Source organism: Triturus cristatus, chromosome 9 (genome assembly GCF_964204655.1).
Source record: "Triturus cristatus chromosome 9, aTriCri1.1, whole genome shotgun sequence".
Classification (NCBI taxonomy): domain Eukaryota; kingdom Metazoa; phylum Chordata; class Amphibia; order Caudata; family Salamandridae; genus Triturus; species Triturus cristatus.
The window spans coordinates 731453925-731477583 of record NC_140592.1 but is presented as its reverse complement, the minus strand read 5'-3'; the positions used below and the strand labels follow the sequence as shown (position 1 = coordinate 731477583).

General features: G+C 45.9%; 1 protein-coding gene across 1 annotated transcript in view; it reads left to right on the top strand.

Moving 5' to 3' along the window:
- TMEM179B (transmembrane protein 179B) overlaps positions 1-23659 on the top strand; it is an 85174-nt gene that overhangs the window by 25370 nt on the left and 36145 nt on the right. Inside the window, exon 3 of the mRNA XM_085625953.1 lies at positions 2197-2331. Coding sequence (XP_085482079.1) covers positions 2197-2331 — 135 coding nt within the window. The remainder of the gene's footprint in view (positions 1-2196; positions 2332-23659) is intronic.

Here is a 23659-nt window from a genome sequence, read left to right as displayed (position 1 = left end):
CCAACCCACTCTAGAGAGGATATTCCAACTATGGGGTCGTCCGCAACTGGATCTTTTTGCTACGCCGCAGAACCGGAAATGCCGGAATTATGCAAGCTGGCATCCCCACAAGGAGTCGCTGGGGAATGCCCTTTTGATAAACTGGTGCAATCTATTTGCGTACGCCTTTCCTCCAATTCCCCTCATACCTCGGGTACTTTGGAAGATGAAGAGACAACCTTGCCACCTGATTCTAATAGCCCCACGCTGGCCCCGACAAGCGTGGTTCTCAGAACTTCTCCTGATGTCCCAATGTCAACCAATCCTCCTGCAACATCGGACAGATCTGCTCACAATGAGCGAAGGGAGAATTTGCCATCCGAATCCCTCCTGACTGAGCTTATCGGCCTGGAACCTGAACACCATGAGTTCGCCCATCTAGACATCCCGCAGGATTGTAGGGATATTTTGGCCCAAGCAAGAGCACCCTCTACAATCAGGACGTACAAGTTCAAATGGAAAAGATTCTGCCACTGGTGCGTTTCTAACGGAGTCCACCCGATACACTCCACGGCGCATCAATTACTACCTTTCTTCCTGCACCTAGCTAATTCTGGACTGTCTTATGCAACCCTACGGGTTTTCCTAGCAGCAATTTCCCGTTTCCGGCAGGATGGATCAAATTCCCTTTGTTCCTCAAGAATAATCCGTCAATTTTTTAAAGGTTTGTTTCGGAAATTCCCGCCAATTCGACGCCCTCCTCCGTTGTGGCATCTTAACGTTGTGTTGGCGCAATTGATGAGACCTCCGTTCGAGCCCATTCACAAGGCCGACTTAAAATATCTAACTTCGAAGGTCGCACTACTTCTGGCATTAACGTCTTCACGTCGTGTCAGTGACATTCATGCTTTTACCGTCAAACCTCCGTTCCTGCAGTTCAAACCGGATGCTGTAGTGTTACGCACCAATCCATCATTCCTACCCAAGGTGCCTACTGATTTTCATATTAATGAACCAGTAATATTAAAGACCTTCTTTGCCAATCCTCAGACACCTGCAGAGCAAAGATTGCACTCTTTGGACGTGAAGCGATGCCTAAAATTCTACATCAGTAGGACAAGTTCGTTTCGAAAATCCGATCAACTTTTTATAGCATATGGACGTTGTCATAAAGGACGTCAGGTTACTAAGCCGACGATTGCACGCTGGATTTCGGCAGCTATTGTTTTCTGCCACCAAAAGGCAAACAAACCCCTACAGTCTTCAGTGAGAGCGCACTCCACTAGGGCAGTATCATCATCTACTGCCTTATTTGCTGGAGTACCTTTGCAACACATCTGCAGAGCAGCTACGTGGTCGACCAGACACACGTTTACTAAGCACTACTGCTTGGCAACTTTAAGCGAAGAGGACGCTGCAGTAGGACAGGCAGTGCTACGCAATCTTTTTAAATAAGGTGAGCCTCTTCCTCCCGCCTCCATATTGTTTCCATTTATAATTGACATATGATGCATTTATACAATTGCAGTTATTCAGTACTGTCATATGCATAAGAAGATTGATTGTCATTATAATTTCAAAGCTGTGTGATCATGGAAACAATGATGATTGTTACTGCTAGCTATTCTATATTCAAGCATGTGAATCTATGAAAGACACCCCAATACTGGAGAAGAACAATTGTTACTTACCTGTAAACAGGTGGTTCTCCAGTATTGGTGTCTTTCATAGATTCACATGCGACCCTCCCTCCTCCCTTCAGAGGCTCTCTTCTCCTCATACACTCTAAGGTCACTTTGGTGCTACGAAAATCTGAGGTGAGGAGCTCTGAGGAGAAGGTTCTAGAGAGGAGCTGGCGCCTGATTGGCCGTAGTTTGGACTAACATAATGACAGAGATAGACTACGAATGTCTTTTTTCTCTTTCCATGTATCTCTATGGAAATTTCATATAGGGACATTCTTGATGTTATTACTTACTTATATCTCTGTTTTTATATGATTACTTATGTATATGTATATATATATTATGGCTGTATATATTGCTATATTATTTACCGTGGGACTCCCACTCCGACGACGGGGAATATTCAAGCATGTGAATCTATGAAAGACACCAATACTGGAGAACCACCTGTTTACAGGTAAGTAACAATTGTTCTTCTCTTCTTTGTACTAGGTTTGATTGCTAATGCAGTTTTTTTTTTTTTGCCTTGCAGTGGCTCTATCTGGCTCAATATCTCGTTGGTGGTGTCTTCGTTTGTTCTCTTCTTCCTGCTGATTTCAGCATGTATCCTGCGCGTCGGCATGGATACTTTGTGCGAGTCTATCCTAAAGACCAAGCAAGTGGAAAGGTAATAACAACTTTTTCAGTCTCTATGACTTTTCACACTGACCTCCCTGGAAATCCTGTCCCTTCTATCCTTCATCTATTTACCTGGCTGCCTTTCTCGTTCTTGTCCCTTTCATGTCTCCTTCGTTGCTCCCATCTTGCTTTATTTGTCTCTTTCCCCTCTCTGTCACTTTACCCCTCTATTTTTCACTTCTTCCTCTTCAGCCCTCCACTGAGTTTCACTGTTCATATTTGCCTGTGCACTTCGTTGGTGTCTCCTCCCATCAACACTGAATCTGTATCTATTCTCTTTTCTCACCTATCTCAGTAGGTTAACAGTCTCTATAATGGAATCCTCTTTGATGTTTAATAACTTTGGAATTCGAATGCTTATTTTGATGGGTACAATTTTTATTTTTCAAAATGAATATTGTCCCAAAGTAAAGATGCTTATAGGAGGCATCATTTTATTTATTTGACACTATAATTAAAACATTGCCCTCAGAAACCTATTTAGCTGAAAAGTCTGCTTTAATATGTCATCAAAGGAGAACAAGCATTTGCAATGCAATAGGTCTCGCATTTATAAGAGTTTGAGCTATTGGCATTGTAAAATTACAATGCCTTTTATTTATGTTTTGGTTTTAAAACAAATAAAAGGCATTGTCATTTACAATGTCAGTAGCATAAACTCGCATAAAAGCAGTGTGTGGAGTGCAGCAGTGTGTGGCGTGCAGGTGTGTGTGGCGTGCAGGTGTGTGTGGCGTGCAGGTGTGTGTGTCGTGCAGCAGTGTGTGTCGTGCAGCAGTGTGTGTCGTGCAGGCAGTGTGTGTCGTGCAGCAGTGTGTGGCGTGCAGCAGTGTGTGGCGTGCAGCAGTGTGTGGCGTGCAGCAGTGTGTGGCGTGCAGCAGTGTGTGCCGTGCAGCAGTGTTTCGTGTAGCATTGTGCGGCGTGCAGCAGTGTGTGGCGTGCAGCAGAGTTTCGTGTAGCAGTGTGAGGCGTGCAGCAGTGTGTGCCATGCAGCAGTGTTTCGTGCAGCAGTGTGTGGCGTGCAGCGGTGTGTGGCGTGCAGCAGTGTGTGGCGTGCAGCAGTGTGTGGCGTGCAGCAGTGTGTGGCGTGCAGCAGTGTGTGGCGTGCAGCATTGTGTGGCGTGCAGCAGTGTGAGGCGTGCAGCAGTGTTTCGTGTAGCAGTGTGCGGCGTGCAGCAGTGTGTAATGCGGCAGTGTGCGGCGTGCAGCAGTGTGCGCCGTGCAGCAATGTGTGGCGTGCAGCAGTGTGTGGCGTGGTTTGTAAACAACAAGAAAAGTGGACTCAAAGGAATGGTGGGAGGGAACGAGCATATGGGGTGTGAGTTATAACGAAAGTTAATTGTTGTAAGAGGGGATGCAGGAAGTGAGGCTGAGCGCGCGCTGGCGAAAGCAGTCTGCTGCTTTCAAGCCCGATGCCAGCTTCGCGCTTGAATCCCTCACATGCACTGGCCATAAACCGCATTCCTAAGGTCTTGTGCCCCTTACTAAATCTCTCTGTATGCGTGAGGCGGCGCACGCACAGGAAGTAGCCGGTGGCAAATGGAATGCGCGTGGTTGTGCGTGTAACCGCCACCCGATCCGACTGGGAAGCCTTTGGGAGCATTTTCTGAAGCCCCTACATAAGTCTTGCTGAGCGATCGCTTACGCGATAGCCAGGCGAGACCTAAAAAGCAGGAAAATGGTGCGTTTTAGCATTACTCTTTATATGGAAGCATGTTGACAGTACTTCTTAATGGACTTAAGCAACCCCTCTTGTATTGAATTTGGCATTCCAAGTATGCACAGCAGACCCATGGTAATTTATTTTTATGTCGCGCCTAGGCAGCGCTTGCACTGCTCTTCGAGACATGTATACACTTTGTGGACATACAGCCTAGCCCGCCCATCACTTTTTATTTGTGAGTTTGATTGTCCATGAAAAAGGCTTGCTTGCTAGTGGTTAATCTTTCCTCTTTGTCCCTCCTTGTTGTCATTTGTTTCCTCCCACGGAGCAGTGCCTAACTACTACTATCTTTCCACTTTGGTGCTTATCTGTTCATGTCTGGGACAATTTTTTTCTTTCTTTCCTGCTCGTCTTTGTTGAAGATTCCCTTTCTCGTGGCAGTTTAAAGGCATCCTAAGCCTGAGCACGAATCTCCACAGCACATGCCAGTTGAACGTTGTCACCTTTACAGAGAGCGTACACCGTGCAAGGCAGCAACAAATTCACGCGCCTTGAATTGCAACCATTATCTGTCTCCTGGCATGAATTGAGGTACTATTTCTTCTCTCCTCGTGCTCTGTCTCCAGTTTCACTGCTCCCCGTGCCTTCTCATGCACAGAAGGCTATGCTGTGCAGCTGTATCACAGCATGATGAGCAGAGGCAGCATCAGGTTCTTCTTTGTTAGGAGGAGAGCTGGCTTACGTGGGTATAATTCCTTTTGTGGTGTCCACCTATTCTTAAAGTATTTATTGGTTGGGCTGAGGTTATGTGTTTCGGCGTTCGTTCTAATGGAAGTAAGGGCATTGTTCCATTTCAACACATACTTTTGATTGTTTCCGATTTCTGCCTCTGCTCTCCCATTGTTTTGTGTGTTACATCATCAATATGGTTAATTTTTCAATCGGTTTATTTAAACATGTCATTCTATTTAGTTTGTAATTTGCCTCACACCCCACAATTGGGTTTACCTCGTTTTCGATCTGGAGGAATGGTTTTCCGTCCCTCCAAATTTGTGTTTGACTGATTTCTGCCAGTTGCAGTTTGTGCAGCTTTCTTATAATTGGGCTGACTCTGACTTACTTGCCTCTGAGCTCATTTTTCGGCTGTGGATGGCCATGTTTAGTTAGGAGGTTTCCTTTTTTATTTAAGGTTGTGGGGGTGGGTGTGAGATCGTCAGCCATTTTTGGACAGATAGGGCCACATTGTGCATTTACATTCTGGCTTAGTGGGCTGCCATGGTGATTAGCTCAAATATTACGAGCAATTTAGCTTCTGGTTACACTAGACAATGAAGGGCCTTTCTCTTTGGATTGGGTGATAATATCACATCAGTTCACCAGTTTAGCTTTGCAGGTACCCCACCCCTCCCCTAATTCCTGTGCCCCCTTTTGCATCTGCCACTTTCGCTACGCCTCAGTCTTGAATGTTTTGTTTCAGTGATCCTGCGCTTTCATATGTCTGTATCTTCTAGTCAATTTACATTTTGTCAACAGGCACACTACGGCTGCCACTTTTTAATTGAATTATGAATTGTGCAGACCAATTCTCGTGCTGCCTACCAAGAGGGCCAAATGTTGGGAAGAGTGATGTTTATTTTATTGCTTTGATCGGATACTTCTCTGCTTGGCCAACAAGGTTCTTGTGCTACCACTGGTGATCACACTTTGTTTTTCACTCACTTTATGTAAGGAATGCCACTACTTCTGACAGATTGAGCTAAACGTTTGTCTGTTCGTGCCAGAGCTTGGTGAGTATGGATTATTCTTTCTCACTGTTGAGGTTATCACTCATTGTCAGGATATTTGAAAGGGCTGGTTTTAGACCCTTATGCACATTTTCAAGCGACATTAAAGCAACTTTAAGCCCTCTGCCTTCTCCCAGACCAGTATCTTTAAGATGAAAGAGTCTTGGGTCCCATGGCAAAAAAAAATGGCAAAACTAGTAGGTCTGCATTGACATCCAAAAGGTGAGACCTTTTGGCTATGACAATGCTTGTTCTGACTGATATAACTAAGATCTCTAAACAAAATTTGCCACATGCCTATCATGTATCCAGTTTTTGAAGAGGGCGGTTTTAGGATGTCATTTACTGAATGATACTTTTTCTTGGCTATAGAATAGTAATATTTATTTTTATCTATTTTAACAAAATAATAATGTTCCCAATTTATTTTATCACTACTATGACAACTCTTTGATAAGTTTTTATCCTGTGATGGTAAGAACTTTTAGACTTTGTTGTTCTAGGCTCTTACACTATCGAATAGTGTGGGATATGTCAGTAAATGTCACAAAGGAGGTTGAAGGACAGAGCGAGAGAGAGAGAGAGAGCTGATAGCTAAGCTCTACCTTCCCATCAAAAGCAAAGAACCATACACTTCATAATGTCATGCCAACAAAAGGGCTAGGAAAATAACCAGTCCATCCGAAACTTGACTAGTGCCACTCTGTCACATCCTTTGTTCCCTCAGAGAAGTGGCACCATCACTGCCATTCCTGCATCCCTATATTGTCGATGTCCTCAATGGCAATTTGTTAGATGTCAAGACACCTTTTTCTAGTAAAATGCTCCTTAGTCCCCATCAATGGCTTTCTCCTCAATAATGATTTTGCTTTTGACACCTTCATCCTTGTGTCTCCTTTTGCTGTTACTTAGAGAAACCTTTTGACACAGACCTCAGAAAGCATGAGCTCAAGAAAAAAGAGAAGGACATTGACTACTTCATCAGCCCATAAATAGTATCCTGTGGATCGCCTATATGTTCAGGAAGTTGCTCCTCTGTAACACTACTCTAGGGCAGAGGCTCCACAGCTTGAAGAAGTTCAACCTACATGGGACTGATCACATGCCAGAGACAAATCTTCTCATCATGGTAAATATTCTGCCATGCCAGAAGAAGAAGCAGATCACACCAGTGTTCCATACCATGATTATAAGATGCTCAGTCACTTTTAATAGTACTCCTAGTAGCTTTTTTTAACTCGTTGAGAGCTCATGACGAGCTCAGCTCGTCATGAGTCACAGTGGAGCTGTGCTCATGACGAGCTGAGCTCGTCATAACTGCCGTGGCCTGCCCCCGCGCGATTAATTCCCCGCCTGTGCGGGAGAATTAATCAGTGGGCGGGGTCGTGACGAGCTCAGCTCGTCATGAGCACAGCTCCACTGTGAGTCATGACGAGCTGAGCTCGTCACGAGCACAGCGGCGCTGCGCCCCCACCCCCTGAACCGCGGGGGAATTACACCCGCAGGGAAGGGGTTAAGGGATTCATCCTTCGGTACATAACAGATGTTACTGTTACCTAATCTAATGGTACTCAATTGATCAACATTGGAAGGAAAGAAGGTTGAGTTTGTCGATTTATTTAGATCTTTTGTAGAGTGCTGGTTATCCTCTTGTGAATTTTTAGAGCATGGTATATGGGAGAAAGTGCAATCAAAGTAGTAAATAAGTGGACTCTTAGTATGGTGAGTTATTACTTCTTGTCATTCTTTTGTTGCAGCCCTGGAGAAATACTACTGACATGTGAAATCTTTAACACTTGCATTACAAGATTTTCCTGAGTAGGTTCTGAGTTGGGGGCCCATGCAGTTCAACAGTTTAGGGCCCGCATTATAATGGAATATCTGCTGTCCTGCTGCTTGTAAATGTAAAGTGATGCTGGGTGGAGGTTCCTAGTGGGGATTTAAAACGGAGCCAACTTAAGCAAATATACATTTCTTCCAGACCTTATGGATAATGCAAAGTAATTTTCATTTCTGATGGATACATCTGCCAGTGGATTCCTCACCTTGTGAATATCCCTTGCGCCAGCAACATTCGGAAACTTTTGTAGCAGTCCACGCCGATGAGGCCGAAGACGACGTCACAGAGACACGGCTCCGCTCGCGACTCCGCTGACGTCACCGGCTCCATAAGAAGACCTCGTCGGCGTGATGACGTCAGTTCCCTTTTTTCCGCGCCGTCGAAGCCAACGGATTTCGGGAATCGCTGTTGTTAGCGTCGTGGATACTTTGTGTATTTTCATTGCTGTTTCCTGTCTTCTTTGAAGATGTCATCGAGGAAGTCTGGATTTAAGCCTTGCCGGGAGTGTGGCAAGCATATGTCCATCACTGACCCACATGAGGACTGTGTGTGGTGTTTATCCTCGGACCACGATGTGGATGGCTATACCAGCTGCCGTAAAATGAGCTCAAAGGCTCTGAAAGAACGGGAGGCAAAACTCTTTATTGCCAAGATGACGAAGGAGAAGAGAGGGAGGAGGAAATCGAGATCGAGGTCTCGATCGAAGTCGAGGTCGGCATCGAGGTCGACTTCAGGGCATGCTTCGAGAGCTAAGAAGCACAAGAAAAAGAGAAGGCATTCCTCTCGGCGTCATTCTGACAAGAGTACGGCGCCGAAGCCGAAGTCACCTGCTCGGCGTCGAAGGGACTCCGTCTCTCCTTCTCCTGTGCCGGGTTCACCGGTTGGTCCTTCTTCTCCAGTGGTCCCTTTGTCTCCGGCTTCGCCAGTTCCGGTCCGGACTCCGACACCGGTTTCATCCCCGGCTCCGGCTCCGGCTCCATCTCCGGCCCCGGAAGAACTTCAAGCCCCGGGTGAGCCTGCGACGCCGTTGAATCCACCGTCGGCGCCGGTTGGCCCGAGTCCGGTGGGGCCTGACCAGTATCCTGCCTTTCCTGGGCCAGGTCAGGACCCCTCGCATTACTTAAATGCGATGTATGGGGTATTTGCTCGTGCCATGTATGCCCCTGGTGCACCTACGGGTCCGATGGGTCCTTTGGCCTTTAACTTGGGGGTGCCGCAAGTGTATCCTCAGGCTCCTTTCTACCCATTTTATCCAGCGACGCCGTCTTGGAATCCTCCGGCTCCGAGAACGTCGACGCCGCTTCCATCCTCGCCGGCTCCGGCTCGACATCGTTCGACGGTGAAGGCTCCGCTGGATCCACGTTCGTCGCCGATGGCTCCACTGGCACCGGCGCCGTCGGAGTCGATTTCGGCGCCGCCGACACCGAGGATTCGAATTCGCTCCAGGAGGGAGACTCAGAGGATTATTGAGGAGCAGAGATACCTTCAAGAGGAGGCGGAGGATGGAGAATTGGTGGAGTCGGATGAGGTTTTTGATGAGCTTAAGGAAGCTAGTGGCTTGGACCTTTCTCCTGAGTGGGAGATTACTCCGCCATCTGATGAGCCATCCAAGGATGTCGCACCCTACCATACAGTCATAAGGAGAGCTGCGGAGTTGCTTGATCTCCAGCTTCCTACAACAGAGTTTAAGTCAAACATTTTGACTGAAGTGCTGCATTCTCCAACGACGGTATCAGAGCCTCTGCTTCCCTTTAATGAGGCCATTGTGGAGCCTGTATTGGAGGTGTGGCGCAAACCTTTTTCTGCTCCTGCGGTCTCAAAGACGATCGCAAGGAGATACAGAGTGGCCCCAGGAGATCCTGAGTTTTTGTCGTCCCATCCGTCACCTGAGAGTCTGGTGATTCAAGCGGCTTGTTCTGGAAAGTCTAAGGGGGCTTTTCCACAGGTCCCTGGGGATAGAGAGGCTAAAAGGCTGGACCAGTCAGCTAAGAAAGTATTTTCATCAGCCAGCATGGCTTTGAAGTCGACTAACGCCACATGTCTCTTGGGACGCTATGTTCACGCGCTGATGGACTCGGCTAGGAAACTGGCGCCGAAATTGCCTGAGGATGATAGATCTGGTTTTAATGACATCTTGGCTGATGCTCAGGCGGCTGCGCGGCAAGTGATCCAAAGTGGGCTGGACACTGCAGATTCTGTTGCAAGGATCATGGGGTCGTCTGTTGCAACTAGGAGAAGTGCTTGGTTGAGAACGTCGGAGTTCTCTCAGGATGTACAGTCAACCCTATTGGATCTACCGTTTGATGGGTCTGGCCTATTTGGGAAAAAGGCAGATGCTGCTCTGGAAAGATTCAAGGAGAGCAAGGCAACTGCTAAATCTTTGGGACTCCAGTCTCAGTCGAGAGGGTCTTTTAAGAGGTACAGAGGTTTTGGAAGAACATCCTTTCGTACCTATAGGCAGACTCAGCAGCAGCAGCAGCAGCAGCAGCAAAGTTCCTCGTCCAGAGGTTACAGAGGAAGAATCAGGGGTCGCACACGTGGCTCTCGTCAGCTCTCCTCCTCCTCTTCCTCTTCCTCAGCCCCTCCCACCACCGCAAAACAGACCTAGATCCGACATTCCGGATCATGTTGGTCCTGTGGGGGGCCGGCTTACCCATTTTCTACAAGATTGGGAATCTGTAACTACAGATCTCTGGGTTCTAGATCTTGTAGAAAATGGGTATGCCCTTCCCTTTCGGGAATTCCCTCCAAATTACCCTCCTTGCCAAGGGGTTTGTTCGGAGGACCACCGTCTTCTCCTGCAGGAGGAAGTCCTGAAGTTGTTTCAGAAAGGTGCGATAGAGGTGGTCCCGGAGCAGGAGAGGGGTCAGGGATGCTACTCCCGGTATTTTCTGATCCCGAAAAAGGACGGCAGATTGCGTCCGATATTAGACCTCAGAATCCTGAACTTTTACCTGAAACAGGAAAAGTTCAAGATGCTCACCCTTGCTCAGGTTCTTCAGGCGCTGAATCAGGAGGACTGGATGGTGTCGCTCGACTTGCAGGATGCGTATTTTCACATCCCCATTCTGAAGTCGCACAGGAAGTATCTCCGTTTCACGGTAGGGTCGCAACATTATCAGTTTGTGGTCCTCCCGTTTGGTCTTACTTCGGCACCTCGAGTCTTCACAAAGGTGATGGCAGTGGTGGCAGCCCATCTCAGAAGATCGGGAATTTCGGTTTTCCCTTATTTGGACGACTGGCTGATCAAGGCGGAGTCGTCGGAGAAGGTGCTGTGTCATCTGCAGGATACAACTCGGCTGTTGTACAGATTGGGTTTTTCGATCAATGTGCCCAAATCTCACCTGGTGCCCTCTCAGCGCAACCTGTTCATAGGTGCGGTACTGGACACTACTGTGTGTCGAGCATTCCCTCCTCCTCAAAGGATTCTCGACATACAGGAAATGATTCCTTTGTTTTACAGCGGAGCGGTTGTTCCAGTTCTGAAGGTCCTTCGCCTGCTCGGTCTGTTCGCCTCCTGCATACTGTTGGTCAACCATGCACGCTGGCACATGAGGGCGCTCCAGTGGTGCCTCCGCAAGCAGTGGTATCAGCACAAAGGGGATCTCAGGGAGTCTGTGAGGATCTCCAGAGAAGCTGCGGCGGATCTATTTTGGTGGAGCGTGGAGGGCAATCTGTCCCAAGGAAAGCCCTTCCATATGCCTCCATCGGTGACAACATTGATAACGGATGCGTCCACCTTAGGGTGGGGTGCTCATCTGGGGGATCTGGAGGTCAAGGGTCTTTGGTCTCCAGAGGAAAGGTTGCTTCACATCAACCTTCTGGAGTTACGGGCGATACGTTTGGCGCTCAAGGCTTTTCTCCCTTCCCTTCGCGGTCAGTCTGTTCAAGTCCTGACGGACAACACGACCGCGATGTGGTATATAAACAAACAGGGAGGAGTGGGGTCTCTTTGTCTCTGCAGAGAGGCCCTGCGTCTATGGTCCTGGGCTCAGGACCATCGGATTTGTCTGATGGCAAATCATCTGGCCGGAGTTCTGAACGTGCGTGCGGACAGTCTCAGTCGACAGTTCTCCGCCGACCACGAGTGGAGGCTCCATCCGGAGGTGGTTCGTCATGTCTTTCAGACGTGGGGGACTCCTCGGGTGGACCTGTTTGCCACTTACGAGAACGCGCACTGCCCGTCATTCTGCAGTATCCGTTGCAGGGAGCGTTAGGGGACGCGTTCCAGTTGAGTTGGGGCTCACGACTCCTTTAAGCGTTTCCTCCCATACCCTTGATTCCTCGGGTTCTGAGGAAGATTCGCCAAGACCGGGCCCAAGTCATATTGATCGCCCCGGATTGGCCAAGAAGGGTGTGGTACACAGATCTTCTCCACCTCTCCTCGTGCCCTCCGCTCCGCCTCCCTCTGAGGGCAGACCTCCTCTCGCAGTCGGAGGGGCAGGTTCTACACCCCAGCCTCCAGAGCTTACACCTTCATGCCTGGAGATTGAACGGGGCAACCTGAATTCTTTCTCTCTCCCGCCAGATATGGTGGATGTTATTTTATCGGCCAGGCGACACTCCACCAAATCTATTTACCCATATAGGTGGTCTAAATTTGTTCTCTGGTGTGGAGAGAGGTCCATTAATCCCTTGAAGGCTCGTCTGTCTAATATTCTACAGTTTGCCCTTTCTCTTGCTCAGCAAGGTTTTGCTGTGGCTACAGTGAAAGGGTATTTATCGGCTCTCCTTTGTTTGCCGGATCAGCCGTCGCTGTTTAAGTCTCCTATTGTTCTTCGTTTTATAAAGGGCCTTGTAAACAAATTTCCTCCAACTCCCTTTGTTATGCCTCAATGGGACTTGAACCTTGTCTTAACCTATCTCATGGGTTCTCCCTTCGAGCCTTTGCACAAGTGTCCCCTGAGGCGGTTTTCTTTTAAGACGGTATTCCTTGTTGCAATCACCTCGGCAAGGAGGGTAAGTGAGCTTCAAGCTCTAAGTTCAAAACCCCCATTCTTGACCATTCATGCTGAACGAATGGTACTTAGGACCAGGGCTGCATTTTTGCCTAAGGTGGTAACTCCCTTCCATCTGGGGCAGTCCATTACCCTTCCTTCCTTTTATCCTCCCCCACACCCTTCCAAGGAGGGGGAGAGACTTCACCGCTTGGACCCTAAGAGGGCGGTGAGCTTTTACCTGGACAGGACAAAAGACTACAGGATTGATGACCAGCTCTTTGTGGGTTTTGCTGGTTGCAGAAAGGGTCGAGCGGTGCACAAGCGCACCCTTTCCAGGTGGATTGTCTTGTGCATCAAGATGTGCTACTCCCTAGCTGGTAAGGAGCCTCCGGAGGGTTTGAGGGCTCATTCTACCAGGGCAAAGTCTTCCACATCTGCCTTAGCTAGGGGTGTTCCGGTGGAGGACATTTGTAGGGCGGCAACTTGGGCCTCCCTCCACACCTTCGCAAGACATTATTGTTTAGACACCGAGGTGAGGAGGGACGGACACTTTGCTCGTTCCGTCCTTCAGGATTTTCTGGTATAGAAGGGTGGACACCCTCCTCCGGGAGTGGGGACTGCTGTGGAATCTATTCACAAGGTGAGGAATCCACTGGCAGATGTATCCATCAGAAGAACAAGTTACTTACCTTCGGTAACGCTTTTTCTGGTGGATACAGTATCTGCCTGTGGATTCCTCACTGACCCACCCGCCTCCCCGTTGTCCATCCTTCTATACCGGTTTTTCTATGCCTGTAATTCTATTGATGGGTTTCAAATGTGTTTATCACTGTCAAAGGCATTATGTTATTTCTTCTGCTTTGTTATTTATTTTCCACACTGAGTGTGTTGATATGCATATTGTGTACTGTGTATACTGTTTATGTACATATTGCTGTCAGTCCGTCCGTGTGCCTCGAAGGCACAGAAAAAAGGGGCGGAACTGACGTCATCACGCCGACGAGGTCTTCTTATGGAGCCGGTGACGTCAGCGGAGTCGCGAGCGGAGCCGTGTCTCTGTGACGTCGTCTTCGGCCTCATCGGCGTGGACTGCTACAAAAGTTTCCGAATGTTGCTGGCGCAAGGGATATTCACAAGGTGAGGAATCCACAGGCAGATACTGTATCCACCAGAAAAAGCGTTACCGAAGGTAAGTAACTTGTTCTTTATACTGGCATCCACTGTAAGTCATTGGTGGACAGGTTAGCGGGTTGAATCTTCCTTAAATTTAGGCACATTTTTGTGGGTTGAAGTTTAGGTTTTTGAAGCCTGTTTAACCGTTTCTTTTGAATACCTGTATAAACCAATACAATAGTCTGCAAGCCCCAAGACCCTTTGTTAGCTGGGGGTTTGTAGTAGTATGAGAATTCTGGGATGCATGGAAAGTTGCCAGTTAACATTCATTAAGTTGGGCATCACTGAGGACACTATCTCCCAGGAGTCTCTTAAAATGATGGCTACCCCCCTCCTCTTTTTCCCTCTCGGTTTGTGCAGCTGATTTTAAAGCCAGGCGGAACAGCAAAGGCAACTGCTGAAAAGGCATCCTCTTTAAGCCATGTTTCTGTCAGAAACATGATATCCCATTTATTCTCTGTCAATAAGAGCCATAAGTCCTCTGCATGCTTAACTAGGGCTCTACAATTGATAAGTAAGAACTCGTGTTCTTACTCAATTCCCTCTTATATCCTCCCTTGCCACTATTGTCTACAACCTCTGTGTTGTTTCCTAGGACCCAGTGACATCCTACACAGGTACTGGGGAGTGGAACGTATGCTGGATTTATAGCGTGTTACCTCTGAGCAATAGCAGGTAATTCCTCGCCCAACGGATGACTTAGTCGCAGGGAAAATGGGCAGCATACTTGGCTGCTGTCCGGACGCGGATGGGCGCAGACCTTCTTGCCTTTGGCGCGGCGGCGGCACGGCCGCTGCGCGGCCGGACACTCATGTGATCTATATAGACCGTCCCTTCCTGGAAGTAGGAGGGCAGGGGGCGGAGCTACGTTCCTCCACACAATCAGCACGCAAAGCCATGGTGGACCGGGAACCAGCTTTGAATATCAAGTTCTATAAAGTGCTACGTGCCTAAGGTAAAACTCCCTGCATGACAATTAAAATGAAAGTTAAAAGCATTTAAAAAACAGTGCAATCGTATTTTTAAAAAGACGGGTCTCCTTTCTCAAATAACGGATAGCCTCCCGGCGAGCTGTTACCTATTGCTGGGCACCCATGAGATCTATATAGAGTGTCCCTTTCCGGAAGTAGGAGGGCAGGGGCGGAGCTACATTACTCCACACAATCTGCACGTAAAGACGTGGTGAACCGGGAACCAGCTTTGAATATCAAGTGCTATAAAGTGCTACGTGCCTCTGTTAAAACTCCGTGCATGACCATTCAACAGAAAATGAAAGTTTAAAAGCATTTAAAAAACAGTGCAATCGTATTTTGAAAAAGATCGGTCTCCCTTTCTCAAATAACAGATAGCCTCCCGGCGCGCTGTTACCGATTGCCCAACATGGATGTGATGGGCTAAACTTTTGTTTCAAAGTAGGCTCCTCCACTTCTTTTTCAGGACTCCTGATCTATAGACCCCCGGAATGTGCACTATGTGTTATTGAGACAGTTTGTAACTACATTGCCCAGAAATCTCTTCTATACTCAAATTTCACGGCACTAGGAGATTTTAACTTACACGTGAACGATCCTAACTGTGGTCAGGCAGAGAAGTTTATCGAGGCTCTCTCGGGGGCTAACCTGGTTCAGCATGTGCATCTCCCCACCCATAGGGCAGAGCACCCCCTTGACCTGGTGCTTTCTAACATTAAATCCATGAAAACTGAGTCCCCTAGGCAATTGGTGTGGACGGATCATTTTTTTAACCCCTTTTCATTTAATTTTTGAAATTTCCAGACAGCAAGGGGGCACTCGTAATCTCTTAAAAAGAAATTGGAAAAAACTGACCACGGAGTCCTTCGGGCCAGTCCTACAGGGTAGTCTACCTTCACTATCGAGTGACCCCAATGCTGACTCATTTGCCTTACATAAATGGATACCCGCCGCCGTGGAAGCCACAACCCCGATCAGAATTTCTAAGTCACAGAGGCAATCTCCCTTGGCCCCCTGGTTCTCAGAGACCCTCAGAACATACAAAAGTAGGTGCAAACGCCTGGAACGGCTGTGGCGGGTGGATTACTGCGCTACAGCTAAAGCGATATATAAGGAAGTGCTGAAAGAGCTTCATAAATTGATGAGAAAGGCCAGGAGAGACTATGTGGCGAGAAGCATTGAGGAGGCAGATCACTCAAGTAAAGAAATATTTAAGGTTGTGAACTCCTTTCTAAGGCCGAATGAATTAGATATTGAAGTGAAGTCTTCCCATTCGTTGTGTGAAAGTATTGCTGACTTTTTCGATAACAAAATTCAAGGAATTCATGATTTGTTTACAGCAATAGCTGAGACTGATAAAACTGAGGTCAAGGAGGGTAGCAAGCCAGATTATTCCTGTTCGGAATTCCTCCTGATCACCTAGCAGGAAGCATTGGCACAAATCCTGAGCTGCAAGTCAGGCTCACCGGAGGACCCTTGCCCCTTAAACTGTGGAAAGAGATGGCTCACTCGCTTACTAAGGTGTTGACCCACATTTGGAATACATCTCTTACGTCAGGTATCTTTCCTGATCTGTGGAAACATGCAATTGTCCTTCCCCTTAGGAAAAAAAACAATGGAGAGCCAGGCGATTTGAGTAACTACCGCCCAATCTCACTGCTACCCGCGCCAGCAAAAATGCTGGAAAACATGGTGCAAAACCAGCTGGTCAATTTCATTGAGGAACACAGCATTTTGCACAACACTCAATCAGGTTTCAGACCCGGTTTCAGTACAGAGACTGCTCTTTTTTGAGGTGGCAGAATCGGTGAGAATGTCGGTAGATTCAGGGGCATCAGCGATGCTGGTGCTCCTGGATCTATCCGCGGCATTTGACATGGTAGACCACACAAGATTGGCACAGAGACTCCAGGATATCGGCATTAGGGGAGTGGCACTAACCTTGCTGAAATCATTTCTTACTAACTGTACTCAGCTCTGCAACCTCATAGGTCGAAACCCAAACCTCTATGGTGCGGTGTTCCTCAGGGATCAGCACTAAGCCCCCTTCTCTTCAATATACATCTGGCCCCATTGTTCTCACTCATTGCCAATTGGGGCGACAAGGCGATATCATATGCAGATGATACCCAGTTGGTGTTCTCTTTTAACGAGCAGCCGGAGGACACCTTTAAGAGTTTTAAAGGTTGTTTGAAAGACATCTTACTATGGATGAACGATAATAAGCTTAAACTCAATGCCGAGAAAACTGAAGTGTTGTTTTTTGGAAAAAACTCGCCGCCAGCATCGGTTTTGTGGTGGCCGCTGGAAATGGGTCCCCCTCCCATCCCCAAAGTCATGGTCAAAAACCTGGGAGTTAAGTGGGAAACTGACCTCTCTTTCTCTGCCCAAATCCAGCAGGTATCGTCGTCCTGCTTTAGCAAACTGAGAAGTCTGCGAAAGTTCCTCCATCTGCTACCAGAGCAATGTCGCCGAGTAATAGTCCATGCCACTGTGACAGCTAGAATGGACGGTGTGGTTTATCCGGCTTAGCTTTATCGAAGATGGCTTGTCGAAGCATAAAGTTTCCAAAATAAACTAAAATCGCTCGTGGGTATTTCCCAGCTACCGCCGTAGATTTTGGAATTAAAGGAACTCTGTGCGCTCGCTGTACCTCGTAGTTCCAGTCAGCAAGTTCAGGTAGTGTATCGCGCAGCAGCTGTATGATGAAGGAACGACAATCTTCGCCCTCGATTTTCTCTGGAACACCAAGAACACAAAGGTTGTTCCTGCGAAGTCTATTTTCGTAGTCCTCCAATTTCCATCTAGTATCTTTAAGTTCTGCCTCATGTGCCTCAAGCCGATCATTTACTCTGGTAGCATCGGTTTCATTCTGAACGATCCGCGCCTCTATGTCGTGCAGCCTTTCTGTAAAAGCGCCCATTGTTTTTGATAATTTTCGGACAACCCCTTGGACCTTCTGCACAGCTACTCTCGCTTTGCGACTGTCTCTTGAGGTCTCTTCACGATGAGAAGCAATGGCCTGTAACACTGTTTCCATGACTTGAGACAATGTTGCACCAGTTACACCAGAGTCATCAGGTTGTGGACCAGCTTGCTGACTGTCTGCGGCTAGATTTAAATTTGATGCCTGTGGCGTGACAATGATATTTTGATTTTGACTAGAATTCAAAACAGTTGGAGTGTAATCCCAGGTTAGTTCGTTTGTTCCTTGACAGCCTACTTTCACCTTTTTAAGTACTGTCCGTTTTTTATCACGTGGTTCCCTTGAAGGATTGAAGTCAGAATCTGTACTGGTGTACGAGTCAGAATCGTTCTCACCCTCATCAACCTCGTCCTCTGTGTCGCCGGACAAACTAAAGTCTTCTGATAATGAGTAGAAGTCGGTTATATCTTTATCTTTGTCCGCCTCAGTTGTCTCAATATGATCAGTATAATGGTCGCTTGTCTCGCCATTGACTATTTTGACTATTTTAGGTTCTCCATTCCGATTTAACACAAGTTCAGCTGTCTCTTCCCTCTCAGTTATTGGCCGGACCGTAGTATAGGGTGATTGAATTGAAGGATCTATTGAAGCTCCCCTGACCGGCTCTAACGGCACTAACGGACAATTGCTGCCACTGCCACTGCCAACATAAGGATAAGGACTGTCTGGTCCTGTGACTGGAGTGAAGGTAGCTAGGGTCTGTGGCTGAGTGGCTGATGCCTCCAAAGTCTCACAATTAAATACAGAGATATCTTGACCATTGGTGATATTAGTAATCATAGGAGCAAAAGCAGAAGCAGGAAGAATCGCTTGACTTACCGGGGTGTTCGCAGCATCCGACCCCTCAGCAGTTAGCAGAGCGTCTTGTCCTCCATTGCAACCTTTATTATGCTCTGGTATATCAGAGTCAGGAATCTTCCTCATCTGCTTAGGGTTATCAGTATTCTCGATATTATCAATATCGATATTGATATCAATTTCAACAGCTGTTAAGGCAGCCACTCCGGCTGTTGTAATATCGCTAGCATCTACCTCCTTCAGCTCCTTTGACTGGCCACGCCGAGTCTGCCTGTGTTGGAGTCTCTGATTGGCAGCACGCATCATTGTCAGGACAGTGGGAGCACTTACAGAGGCGGAGGCAGACGAAGATGCAGTAGACTTTTTATGAAGGACCTCAGAACCATGGGACGAGACTCTTGTAATTGGACCCCCCGCATACTCCTCTCGGGACGTCCCGCGTCTGTTGTTCATTTCTTGCTCACGCAATGCTAGACGGGTCGTTCTAGCTTTGGCGGCTGCAGAGCTGAGAGCCGCGCTTTTGGGAGGCATGGTATCAGCGCCGTGCTTAACCTGCAGTTCGTGCTCGGAGCCACTGCCGCCACCGCTACCGCCACAGCCATCTCCTATTTCGTGCGCCCTGACTTTTGTCATTACACAGTTGAACGCAGATGGAGATTAAGACAGCTAATTAAACCTTTCCAAGAGAAGAATGTAACGGTATATCTTAACAACCCGGCTAAGTTAAAAGTAATCAATGGTGGGCAAATTAAGTTTTTCACATCCGAGATTAAGGCTTAAGAGTACCTCGACAGCTTAAAGTAAAATGCTTAAACCACTTTATAAACGCCTTATCTCATCAGCATTGTTGGACTACCTCTCTTAAATCTGCAATTAGTATGCAAAACTTTGAGCGAGGGCGATTCACGGTGTCTAAATGACTATTTAATTGCACTATGCATTGTAGAGAGAAGGACAAACAATTTCTGGTCACTCCTCTCTCTCTGATTTTCGTGCGGCTTTGCTCTGCTTTTTCTCCCTTTCTGCTTGTTTGTTCCTTTTCTTTTTTTTTTTTTTTTGGGTTGTATTGTTTTCCGGTGTCGGTCAGATATTGCTAAACCATCACAAAAGAATCTTATGGAGTCTTGTTGCCTTTTTCTGGGGTGTTTGGGGGGGTTGGGGGGGACGTGTAGGGGGGGGAGCTGGGTGGGTGTTTTGTTGGGAGGGGTGGGGGGGCTGGGGGGAAAAAAATGTGTTGTAAAATGAGCAGATCTGAGAATACTATAAGATTATGTATGAACATTAAACCACTATTTACGCTTCATGTGCACTGTCTAAAAAATAAAAAAATAAAATGGGGAAGTTAAAATTAGGCTGTTGGAACGTGGCAGGACTTAATGACAAAGGAAAGAGGGCTCAATTTAATCAACTAGTGAATCAAAACTCCTGGGATATTATATGTATACAGGAAACCCATATTCCGATTGGGGAGATTGATAATTTGAACATCCCGGGCTTTAACCTATTGGTTGCAACCACACAAACCTCTAAAACTAGGGGGGTCACTATTTTTGCAAGAACAGGATTCGGCACTCCAACACGTAAAAAGGCTGACATTTACGGTAGATGGGCCATTGCCCAACTTAATATAGGAATTGTCATATGTTCTATTTATGGCCCCAACATTGATGACCCTACATTATTTATTGAGCTAGACTCAGAATTAGCATCATGGACTGGCCCTCTAATCTTATGTGGCGATTTTAATTTATCAAGTGACCAACTACAATATAATCAAAACCAACATACTTATTTGGGTCGAAAACCAAGAGTGTTCAGGGCATTACAAAATTTGATTCATAGTCATAATCTTCGTGACATATGGTCATTAAAGAATGGCGGAGATCCCGGATATACATATTTTTCCTATCCTCATAGGAAATATGTACGTATAGATTATATATACACAACCACCGATATTGCTTCTAATGCCTCTATTGTTAAAGCCCCAAAGACAATATCAGATCACAACGCACTTTGTTTAATATGTGATGTCCCCAACTTTAAGAGGGCCTATCCACAATGGACATTTGACCGCAAACTTCTTGTCAATCAAGCATACATCGCTCATATCAGGCAATGGACTCAAGAATTCTTTGATATTAATCAATATAGTGCACCTCGGTTCAATGTTTGGGACTGCTTCAAGGCTGCATTAAGGGGCGAGACCGCTACCTTTGTCGCCAGTCGAAAAAAAGAGCAGGAAAAATTGCAAATTCAATTGACTAATAGACTCATGGAATTAGAGTACTTACATGCTAGTCAGTTGCGCTTGGGGATTCCGGCCGAAGACATACTAAGTAAAATCTTAGTGCTCAAAGCCGAGATTAACAACGACCTAACTCGTAAGGCGGCCGAAATTCTCCAATCGTATCGGAGTAAGATATATGAGACTGGCGAGAATGTAGGGAGATACCTTGCCCTTAGAACTCGGCAATTACAGTCTCGTAATTCCATCCAGAGTATCAAATATGGGGGAGTGGAATATACCACTCAAGAGGACATCACTAAATGCTTTCATGATTATTATCAAAAATTGTATCAAAATGAAGATCAAGGTTCAGCCGTTGATACCAAGGATTTCTTAGAGAACTGGTTGGAAGAGACTAATTTGACTAACAGCATTGATGATGGTACAAAAGACGAGCTTGATAAAGACATATCCATAGCTGAAGTAGAACTTGCCTTAGCCGAATTAGCAGCAGGAAAGGCGGCGGGGCCAGACAAAATACCTACTGACCTTTATAAAATATTGGGCAACTTAATTATCCCATTTATGCATGATCTTTTTCTGGGGATACAATGGCTTGGTAAATCCCCTGAATCCTGGAAACAAACGAATATTGTCATCTTTATTAAAAAAGACAAGCCACCAGAATTAACAACATCATATCGACCAATATCCCTGATTAATTCAGACTCAAAAATATATGCTAAAATCTTTGCTAATCGCTTGAGCAGGATCATCGAACGTCTGGTCTCTCCCTGGCAGCATGGTTTCATACCCGGTAAGAGCACTACAGATCATACGCGTAGAGTGATCTCCCTTTTTGACATCGTGGGAGCAAGGGGGGACCAGATGTCGTTGATCTTGCTTGATGCTGAGAAAGCTTTTGACCGGGTCTCTTGGCAGTTTCTTTGGGAAATATTAGCCGTTAACAACTTTGGCCCGGTCTTTATAAAATCTATTAAAGCCCTTTATGCAGACCCCAAGGCAAAAGTAATGACGGGTGGATGTGAGTCTGCAATTATTAATATCCAAAGGGGAACACGAAAAGGTTGCCCGTGCTCTCCATTATTGTTCGCCTTATATATCAATCCCTTAATCCTCAAATTATTAACATCACCATTGATCAGACCTATCAATGCTGGCATATATGACACTAAAGTTCTTGCCTATGCCGATGACGTGGCGGTTTTAACAACTAATCCCACTGAGGCTATAACTAATATTGAAGAAATCACCCGTACTTTTGGTTTATATTCTGGATACTCATTGAACCAAGATAAAACAATGGTGCTATCTACTGCTAATACTCCCTTTATAAACCTCTATAGAGTTAATTCGGCAAAATATCTTGTAGTGAATATCTCACCAAAAATAAGTGAAATTAATGCAATAAATTATGACCCCCTAATTAAAAAAATAAAAACAGACTTACTTAGAATAAATAACCTTCATCTTTCTATAAATGGTAGAGGTAACTACGTTAAAATGGTGGTATTCCCAAAGATTTTATATTTATTTAGAGCAATTCCCCTTCTTGCCAGTATTGACACTATTAAAACATTAGATCGTGCGATATCATCCTTTATCTGGAGCTATGGGAAGACAAGGCGAGCCCTAGCAAAACTGACATTATCATCTTCCAGAGGTGGTTTAGCCATTCCAAATTTAACTTATTATTTATGGGCCGCTTTCCTACAACCGATGATGGTTTTGCTTATACCAGGTACTAACAGTAACAACAACAATCATGATCAATATATACCATCAATCTATGAGTTGATGCTGGGCAGTAAAGCAAGAGGTCTGCTATTGAGACAAGTAGAACCTTCTTACTTTAAAAAAATCAAATTTAAGACCTTTATAGATGCCCGGAAAATTTGGAATAGAATTACTAAAATGCTCTCAATTTCAAAATTCACTACATATACACCGTTATGGGATAGCGCAGTCATACCGCAATTCCTCAATGATAATATAACAAGGCGGTGGGCGAACCTGGGCATCATAACTATTGGGGATTTTCTGGATAGTGAGGGCAAAACAACATTTGATGAAGTATATGTGAAATATCATATTCAACCCACAGACTATTTAAAATTTATTCAAATTTATACAAGTCTTAGACAAATTAAATCCGACATAGAACTGAAACCCATACCACTTCTAGACCTTTTAGGAAAACACCGTACCAGAATAAGTCATCTATATGACATTTTCATAAGAAATCACCCCGACGACCTTGAACATATAGAAACCAGCTGGGCTAATAAATTGAACAATGTTAATGTAGATATAGATATGACTCTTTACCTGTCTTCCAAAGTCTTACTCGCCTCTAATTTAAAGGCCCAAGTTTATAAAACTACATTTAATTTATATTATACCCCCTTCAAACTGTTCTCCTGGGGTAAGACAGAACATGACAAGTGTCCCAGATGTACTCTAGGTCCGGCTGACCTTATACACATGTTTTCGGATTGCCCTAAATTGGAACAGCTTAAAAATGCCATCATTAGGTATTGGGCCGAAATTTTTGGGCATGAGATAAAAACATCAACTACTTTGTTTTTGTTAGGATATGATGAGTCTCTCGGTCTCACCAACCTAGAAATTCCTGCTATTTACATAGGCACTGCGGTCTATAGAATAATTTTATCAACAAGATGGAAAGATCCCGAAGCACCAACTTTCCAGGGATGGCTAAATAGACTACTGGCAATATACAAGCAGGAAATAGCTATCTATGGAGCCAGAGGGAAAAAGTCTCGACTTCATGGGGAACAAGTTTGGTTACCAATAACTAATTGGTATGAGTCACTGAGGGACTAATTTGATTCTCCTGTTAAAACATAAGTATATATGTATATTTGAAGGCTTTGTTCACTATAAATGCTCT